The sequence below is a fragment of the Setaria italica genome, chromosome III, assembly GCF_000263155.2.
Source record: "Setaria italica strain Yugu1 chromosome III, Setaria_italica_v2.0, whole genome shotgun sequence".
In the NCBI taxonomy this organism is placed as follows: Eukaryota; Viridiplantae; Streptophyta; class Magnoliopsida; order Poales; family Poaceae; genus Setaria; species Setaria italica.
This window is the reverse complement of record NC_028452.1, coordinates 38,510,210-38,519,776: the sequence shown is the minus strand read 5'-3', so window position 1 is coordinate 38,519,776 and position 9,567 is coordinate 38,510,210. Positions and strand designations below refer to the sequence as shown.

General features: G+C 43.8%; 1 protein-coding gene across 1 annotated transcript; it reads left to right on the top strand.

The window, feature by feature from the left end:
• The first annotated feature begins 3,674 nt into the window (after positions 1–3,674).
• LOC105914131 (zinc finger BED domain-containing protein RICESLEEPER 2-like) lies at positions 3,675–8,997 on the top strand. Its single transcript, XM_022825366.1, has 5 exons — positions 3,675–3,846; positions 5,311–7,261; positions 7,344–7,442; positions 7,560–7,658; positions 8,593–8,997. The coding sequence occupies exon 2, from the start codon at positions 5,323–5,325 to the stop codon at positions 6,520–6,522; it is 1,200 nt and encodes a 399-aa protein (XP_022681101.1). The 5' UTR covers positions 3,675–3,846; positions 5,311–5,322; the 3' UTR covers positions 6,523–7,261; positions 7,344–7,442; positions 7,560–7,658; positions 8,593–8,997.
• Positions 8,998–9,567: the final 570 nt, after the last annotated feature.

Genomic DNA, 9,567 nt, shown 5'->3' with positions numbered 1-9,567 from the left:
CAACTAGCATTCTTCTAACAACCGACCTGTAACTCTACCCCATAATATATAAGTGAGGTAGGGAAACCCCTCCAAAGCATCTCATACACCGAACACAATATAATCTCTTTAACGTAGGGTATCCTTCAAGTTCACCTTCGAGTTCCAAATCTCTCCAAAGCATCCCCTATTCAGCAGATAGAACCTGTCTAAATTGTGTCTGCGTTCACCTTCGAGTTCCAGATCTCGATGAAACCCCTCCAACCAATCCACTACCTCATGATACCCCTTGGTAGGTTGCCGGTCTAAACACCAACAATAGGGGATGCTTTCATTTTGATGTCTCCTGTGGGGGACCTTTTAGTCCTAGTTTGTAACACCAACTAAGAGTAAAGGTGAGTGAAGGAGTTTTCAAGTGTGTGCTAATACTCACTTTGTGTTACAAACTGGGATTAAAACCTTGCACTACGGCAAAACGCGGCATTAGTCAGATCCCAAAAAATCCAACCGAGACTAAATTTATCCTTTCCTTCTACACTCGATGTATTCCTTGTACTCCAAGCTATAATGGCTATATATAGAGAGGTCACCCCCCTCATTAGGGTGTGTGGTGTTTCCCATCTACTTCTCTATATGGAATCGTGAGATTAGATTGTGGGCCTCCTCTCCTCTTCCTACGCCTCCCTCCTGATCTGTGCAAACCTAGGAGGCGCCCCCTGCTATGCCGTCGCCACCCACCCTCCGCTGCACCTCCCTGTCTGGCGCCTGTCGGGGATAGATCCCCAGTACCCGCAAGGATGGAAGAAGACAGACTCCTACTAGGATTCCACCATAATCCTACTAGGACTCATACCATGTTGTCCTACTAGGACTCCTGCTTGTAACTGACTAGTAATCCTACCCCTGGAGTATATAAAGGAGGGCAGGGGTATCTAGATCGGCAAGCTCAGAACCATCATCAATAGCCAACAACTAGGATACTCAACACCCAAGTGCTGGGCGCAATATACAAAGACCCCAAACAAGATGTAGGTGAAGGACCGGAAAGGCGACCAGAGATGGGATGAATGGGAGCCGATTCAAATTTTCTCCAAAAACCTAGGCTAAAGTCTCAAACCCAACCACAAACCTCTCTTCTAGCAACATCAAGTCCACTTAGCTATACACGAGCTAATGGACCTAGGAATGATGCTAGGAGCCCAAATTGAGATTAGCGGAAGCAATAAAGATTCCAAATAAGTGTCGGAAGAAGGACTTTGAAAACCAGCACCTCAGTTCAGAAAAGTCCGGAAGAACCTTCGGAAAATTATGGATTTTAGGAGATTTCTGGAGAAACCTTCAGAAACTTTTGGAGGTCCTAAAATTTTCGGAATCTTCCGGAATATTCCAGAATTCCAGAAATCAGCCTTCGTGAGGAGAGAAGAAAAATTTGAAACTCGATCAAATGACCTCCAAAAATCATGAAATTTGAACCATAGACTCACAATAACATACCAAAGGTATTCCCAAAGTTTCAAGTTGAAAAACTACAAATTGGTCACAAGATTCCATGGATTTGAAGAAGAGCACAAGAAGGGGATTTTCAGGAATACTCAAAATCCAAGGTTTTCATGCATGGATTTGATAGGGGATCATCCTAGATGTTCTTGCACATGTCCTAGAACTGATTTTGCCCAAGAAAAACACCCCAAAACACTGCCAATTGTGAGATCCAAAAATTCCCCCAAAATGCTCCGAAAAAAGGGAAAAAGAAAAAATTCAGATCTTAAGAAGGAGAAGCAATTGAGCACGAAATTGGTTCTTGGATTACTCCACCATGTCCGGTTACAAGCCAATCCCAAGCACAAACAAAGCTTGGATGGCAAAAAGATCAACAGAAAGATCCCTCACCTCTCTCCCTCTCTCCCTCTACCAAAGGTTCTCACAAACAAATGAGTAACCCCTACCAAAAACAACCAAAGGGGATGCCTACCCCAACCAGCCATCTCTCATATATATAGGCATCCAAAAAACTTCTAGAATGCCCTTACATGAAGCACACAACTTAAATACCCTCCATGGGTAAAATCGTCCAACTTTTTTCTCGTACATCGGATGGACCCGACGCCTTCACGACTTCGCTTCGCCTTGACGCAAGCTTCGCGATGGTGCCACACATCCTCCAACCCAACGCCGTCCAGCCGCACCGGACTCGTCCCCTGGTTTTGAGGCCAAACCGGTCAAACCCTCTTGCACGCCCCGCAAGGCATGATTCACCCCCAGTTTTGAAGTCGAACCGGTCAAACCCTCTTGCACGTCATGCACGACGTGACTCACCGATGTTGACGCGTGTTCGACCTCCGCCAAGCCTTCGACGCCTCCAAGTATTTTGATCCTAGCTCCCAGGCTGCCTACTCGACTCGCCTCCGTCCTGTTTGACTCAAGCAACACCATCTCCAACATCATCCGTGTACTCTTGCTCTTCCATGCACCATGTGGATCACCCATGACTCCGCCCGGACTCCTTGGGTCCCTCAGTCGAAGCCTACTCGTGTCCACCCTTCACAGCCCTAGTACATCGGCATGAACCTTTCACGCTTGACCTTCACCTCATGCCGTCGACCGCCATGTCACATCCTACACCTGCACATCACAAGCCAAGAGACACAATAATATAATATATGGTTTACAGAAACACCACAACACAACACAACACATCCGGTTAGCCGTTAGCATAATCATGCACATATGAAATATGAACTCAACCGGTAAAGCCTCAAATCATCTAGTCAATCACTCATCACAAATAGACCAAGGCACATCTCAACTTGGTCTCTCAGTAGGGTATTACACTACTCTGGCAGCCCAGATTTGTATAAATTCATGTCTTGTGTCCTTGCTTTTACCTTCAAGTTCCAGGTCCGGTGATTCCCCACCAATCAATCTACTACCTCGGGTACTCCTGTGGTAGGTTGCTGGGCATAAAACACTGACATCTGGCGCGCTAGGTAGGGGCGATCATCGAGATCATCGGGCGAGCATGAAGGACCTACTCATGAACATCAATCTATTCAGCGCGTGTGGTTGATACTCCGTACATCAATCGACAACTCAGGACGACCCTACACACGTCAAGTCAAAAAGCGGATTCAAGCGACGCAATGTTCCCATTCAATCGGACCGCATCACCGACAGGAGCTCACGAAGGATTACTAATTAGCGACTTATTCCTGTTGCAGTGTTAGGGCGGAGTCTGAGCAAGAATCGATCTCCCTGACCTACCTGAAGCAGAACAAGATCAAAGATCCTGATCTGCGAAGTCTGGTCAGGCTCATCGATCCACCATATAAATATTATCATGCTATGTCGTGTCGTTGCTGATCAAGAAAGAAGAGAGAACACGCATCAAGATTGACAAGAGAATCTGCTACGCTACTACCAAAAATTGGTTCACGGTGCATCATGACAAATTTCGCTATGTAGCTTCGTGCACCCAATAGATCATACCTAACCCTGCAAATGGTTTGGGCTGAAATAATTTTAACAGTTTGGATTTTTCTTTGGGCTTCCTTAGCTTGGGTGCTAATGGGCCAACACTGCTAACAAATTCATTTGGTTTGGGCTCCACCTCCCTAACAGTTTGGTGTGGTGTGGTGAGGGATAGTCATTATTGGACTTCTAATGGATCGTAACCGTGGGTTCTAACCGTTAAACAATCCGCCGGCCTCAGGTCTCACTGACTCAGTCCCGAGATCCCGCCGCCACCCTCGCCTCCCTCCCGAGATCCCGCCGCCACCGCCGCCACCTCCGCCTCGCCTCCCTCCCTCCCCATCCCGAGATCCCGCTCCCTCCGGCAACAAGGAAGCTGACGGCGATTCCTTGGCCAAGGTACGCCTCCGCACTTCCCCCCTCTTTCTCTCCTCCCTCCCTCCGCCAGTCCGCCCCCTGGCCCATCAGATCCAATTCCTTCCCCGACCCCCATCCCGGATCCGCCGCAATTCCTTGGCGTCTCGAGCTCGATTGCTCCCTGCCCGTGGAATTTGCTCCTTTTTCCCGCAAGAATCCTGCCTTGGCTGGCGACTTAGAGGTGGGCGGCTCCTTTTTCCCGCAAGAATCCTTTCTGGAAATTGGGTTTCTGTTGCAATTAGTTCCTGTGTCAAATTTGGGTTGGATTGACGGCAAGAAGCTGATAATTGCATCCAGTCTTCGCAGCCTTAACGGCAAGAAGCTGATAATTGCTTGATTATTGATAGGGATAGCGAGTTTCGATCTTGCATTGTGTGTGATACAGCACATTGAACATCTTGTTTCTTAGATCTTTTACATTGCTCACTGCAGTTTTTGATGTGCAGGTAATTCCTCGTGAACACATTTAGCTTAGGAAGTTACTATTGGCTGCTCATTCAGCTGAGCAGATCGAGCTATCCATTTAGCTCGACACAGTGAAGAGACGCATTGCGCTTACGCATTTTGCGTTAGCTCTTGAACATCCGTTTGGTGTGCTGCGCTGTGAAGGTCACAGAATCCACTCTTGGTAATTAGTCAGTGGAACCCTATCTCTTTAATAGTTTCTTTTGGCAACTGTTAGTCCCAGTTTGTTATGACGTAGTTGGCCATTTGTGCTTGCTTTGGGTTTCTCTCCTCGCTTGCTAGCATTTCATATTTCATTGCTTGGTACAGTATCATTTTAGATGTCAATGCCTAGCTGAGCATCTTAAACTGCTTACATAATTTGTCCGCATTGTTTTTGATGGTTTGCTGATGCCAGTAGAACTAGCAATTAACAAGTAGTATTTGTTCATTACTTGAGTTCATGCTTTGCACCCTTGAAATTGGCATTGGAATTGCAATTAGAGTTAGACATCATTCTTGTAACTTAAATGCACAAACTGCCACAATAAAGTTGTGACATCTAGCTGACTGAAAGTTTGTCTTTTCCTTGCACATGCTCTAAATAATCATCCTTAAATTTATAAAGGGTTAGTGTAGATGGAATATGGATGCAAAATTTGTGCAGTTTAACAGCAAGGTCATCAACTTAACAAGTCATGTGTCCTGTACTGTTTGTTGATGTTCATAAGTGATAATGGTGTGTATTAATTAAGGGAAACCTAAATTCAAGAAGTTCATGTTCTGGTTCTTCCAAATCTGTAATCATTGTGAGTAACGATCATTGTGAGTAACAGTCGAGCAGAGTTGCAATCCATACTGTCATTGTTCTGATAAGTCAAAATCTTTGGAGTCATGTCCTTGTTCTGTCTTTGATTGAATGTAAACATACTGTCATTGCTTTGTAATTATTATATGATGTTATCTTGTCACTTAAGTTCTGATAAGTCATAAAATTGTTAGGGATTCTTCAACATGTCTCTTAACACATCGGAAAGCTCTGATGACTCTAATTCAACTCAAACACGTGCAAAAAGGTCCAAGGTGTGGGAACATTTTGAGCAGAATCTTGTGGAAGTGGATAATTATTTTAGAGCTATTTGCAAGTATTGTCGAATGCAGTTAAGCACCAAATCTGGAACTAGTAGCCTTAGAACCCACATTTCTCAATATTGTCATGCAATTGGGGAAGCCGAGAGGAACAGATTCATAGCAACCTTAAAGAAGCCCATAGAGAACTTTGTGTTTGACCCTCAGTTTAGTCGTGAGCGTATGATAGAGTTTGTCATACATGCTGAAATCCCATTTAACAAGTTTGAGGATCCATACTTCGAACCATGGGTTCAGTCCATGCAGCCAACTCTAAGTGTTGTGGGACGACAAACTGTTCGCAATGATTGTCTAAAGAAGTACCAGAGAATGAAGCAAGATATTCAGAATGAACTTGAAAGCCTAGACTCCCATGTGTGCTTGACATCGGATTTGTGGACATCAATCCAAAATTTAGGCTACATGGTTGTAACAGCTCACTATATCACTCCTGACTTCAAGATCAAGAAGAAGATAATAAGTTTCAAAGAGGTCAAATATCCACACTCAGGGTTTGCTATCGAAGAAGCACTTGTTAGCTGCTTGACTGAGTGGGGCATACGAAACAAATTGTTTACTCTCACAGTGGACAATGCTAGTAACAACAACACTACATGTGACCTGTTGGTAGATACTCACAAGTATGAGTTGATGCTTGAGGGTGCACATTTGCATGTGAGATGTTGTGCGCATATCCTGAATATTTTGGTTCAAGATGGGATGAAAATTATTCATGAGGGGATAAAGAAGATTCGGGAGCTCTTGAAGCACATTGTCTCTTCGCCCTCAAGAATGCAAGCTTTTAATGAAATTGCAGTGGTGAATGGTCTTCCAACAAAACGTGGTATTGCTCTTGACATACCCAACCGTTGGAATTCCACCTTCAAGATGGTTGCAGAAGCAATCAAGTACAAGACCGTCCTGAATAGCTATGCAAATCAACATGCAGAAATTCCTCCAAATGAACAAGAATGGAGCACAGCTGATTCAATATGTAAGTTTCTTAAAACTTTTGAAGAGGCTACAAAAGCAATATCAGCTCATAGGAAACCAACTTCATACATGTTCTTGCCTTTAATTGTTTGAATTCGGGATGCCTTGGATAACCCTTCTTGGCAGACAAGTGTGGCACTACAAGACCTGGCTGCAGCCATGAGGATCAAGTTTGAAAAGTATTGGGGTAGAGATTTTGATGAGTCAAACCAGCCTATTCCTCGCAGAAATAAAAAGGATTATGATGTCAACCTTGGAATTGTTATTGCAACAATGTTAGATCCGAGGGGAAAAGCAGAATATGCAGAGTTCTTCTACCAGAAGATTTGTAGCAATATAGATCAGATTGATTCAAGTGTTGATGCTGCTCTAGTTTGGATGAAAAAATACTTCCTGGAGTATGAGCAACGCTTGAGGAGAGTTAATGCATACTCTGTTACATATTCAAGTGAGGGCAGCATTTGTGTGGGCTCACCGGTGCTTGCGAAAAGGCAGCTAGGATCAGAATTTGCAAACTTCAAGTCAAGTCGAAGAAAGACTCGTCCACCAAAATCTGAATTTGACATCTACTTTGAAGAAGATTGTGTGGAAGACATTGAAAACTTTGACATTTTGGCTTGGTGGAAGGCACATGCTGAGAAGTTCCCGATCTTATCAGTTATGGCACGTGATTTCCTCGCCATTCCTCTTAGTACCGTTTCTTCCGAATCAGCCTTTAGTCTTGGAGGTAGGATTCTTGGGGAGTCAAGAAGCTCACTAACTCCAGAGATGTTAGAAGCCCTTGTGTGTGGGAAAGACTGGTTATTCAAGGAAAAAGATGCAGACAATGAAGGTATACCCTCATTCTGTTTTGGCATGTGTGCATATTTCCATGTTCATATTCTGTTACTTACTATATGCTCATTATATTGCAGGTCAACAAATTAGTGAAGATCAGACTAGTGAAATGGTCACCTTTGCCACTCCATCAGACTAGTGAAATGGACTGAATTCTTGGATGCTGTTGCATAGAGGTTTCTCTTTTAAATGCTTTAACTTTTGTATTACCATGTTAGCAGAAAACCTTATTTCTTTGAAGTATTTCCATGTTTTCAGTTAAAATTCAGTCCCCTTTTTTGTTTCTGCCCCAGCTATTTTTTGTTGGTGGTAACAGCCAAAATGGAGGAAGTTCTTGGCTCATGTGGGACCTGGAGCTCTTGTGGCCATTGGCTTCCTGGATCCTAGCAACTGTAAGCTCTCATCCTTTCCTCAGAGCTGCATGCTCTTTATTGTTGTAAATTTGTGAAATTTCTGGCAAAGCTGAAAAGTAAGTGCAAAAGGAAAAGTAAAGAAAAAGATATTGTTGTCTGAAAAATTCTAGCTGAGGTTCCATTCAGTCCATTTTAGAATATAAAGTTTAAGTTTGATAGATCACTCATCAACTAACCTGTCAACATTCAGATTTTTTTTACTGACTTCGTAGCTAAATTAATGTACTTCAGTTCTTGCTGAAAGTGCATTGTTTGTTTTCAATGCTGCGCCCCAGACCTTAACTGACCAACATGGAGCAGAGTAGCAAACAAGTTATTTTTGATGTATCTGCTCATATTGCAAGAATGCTAGTGCCTTTGGAATGTACTAGCCTTGGGGATGTAGTTGATATACTGCATCATTTGCTATTTTTTTTCCTATTATCCTACTTATGACAGTGCAAATCTAGCTGTAAGCATGTAACACGTGCCTAATCCAGTTTAAGAAAGCAAATTGATGTGCTGTAAATCTAGCTGTAAGCCTGTAATCTAGTTGATGTGCTGTTTTCGCTTCTTTTTTCTCAAATTCTTGCCTATCAGTATATATATCTCAAATTACCTGGTGTCGTTGTCTCATACTTGGACAGCATCGATGTATATCTATTCAATTAATTCTGGTCCTAGGGGCATGTTGATAATATTTTCATGGAGCCGCACATCTGCAAGCTCATGATTGTGCATGCGAGCCACATAAGCAGCTGCACAGATAGACATGACGGTCTACCTGTGGCTTTCTTTGCACCCATGTTTTTTTTTGAAAGATTATTTGCACCCATGTTTTTTTTTGAAAGACTATTTGCACCCATGTTTTCATGTCCAGCGACTTGTGGATCACTTGAAGCAGGTATGAGACATGTGCATTGGCATTTGGCAGGTGCAGGAGCAAAGTGAGAATGACATGGACAAGCAAAGGCCAGAAGAACCAGAAACTGGTGGCCAACAAAAGATAACGCAACTCGCCGAGCTCCTGTGAGGAGATAAGCATCAGGGTTGGACGATGGCAACAACCAGGGTCTGGTCGGCAGTTGGGTCGTCGTCTCGTCTCTCCAGCCAGGGAGCAACCAAGCACAAGCGTGAACAACCTATATATATATATATATGTAACATAGGTCTTTGCAACTTGTTTGACTACTAGTAGCTATCTAATGGGTTCTTATTGGGTTGTAACCATATTTGGCAAGCAGTTTGTATAACTTATGCACTGAAAAGTTTGGGGTGGTATGGTGTGTGAAGGTGGAAGTTTGATTTGGGGTGAGTTAAATTTATATATTTGTGAGAATGGGTTGGTGGTGTTACAGTTTGGGTTCCAACCCAATTAACAGGTTGAATCATACCAGAAGGCTCCAATCTCTTGGCACGTGCACCAAGAAGGCTACGTGCCAACATGAACTACGATGTTGACCTCGCCATGATGCTTGTTGCCACACCAGAAACTTCAACGACTACTCGTCTCGACTAGAAACTAGTCAGGACAAGCCTCGCACCATCGATGACTAGTCGGAACCAACTTTGACTAGTTGGCTTCACCAACAACTGTCACGGCTTCATTGATGACAACCTCAACTACTCGTCTCGACTATAAAACTAGTCAAGGATGGTCTACTTCGACTACTCGTCTCGACTACTCGGCGGGCGAGCACTGCTACCCCAATGTCCTGCCGCATCAGGTTGCTGATGGCTACGTCGACTCCTTGTCTCGACTAGAAACTAGTTGAGGGCGGTTTCCGCGTGATCAACAACTAGTCGGAAACGACTCCGACTAGTTAGCTTCATCAACAATCAACATGGTTTCATCGAGAATCGACCACGAATCAAGCTAAGTCACTTTTTTCCGGCTTGTTTCACACCG

What these genes read in the sequence shown, in the direction of transcription:
- LOC105914131 (XM_022825366.1), top strand. Translation starts at nt 5,323, where the DNA reads ATGTCTCTTAACACATCGGAAAGCTCTGATGACTCTAATTCAACTCAA.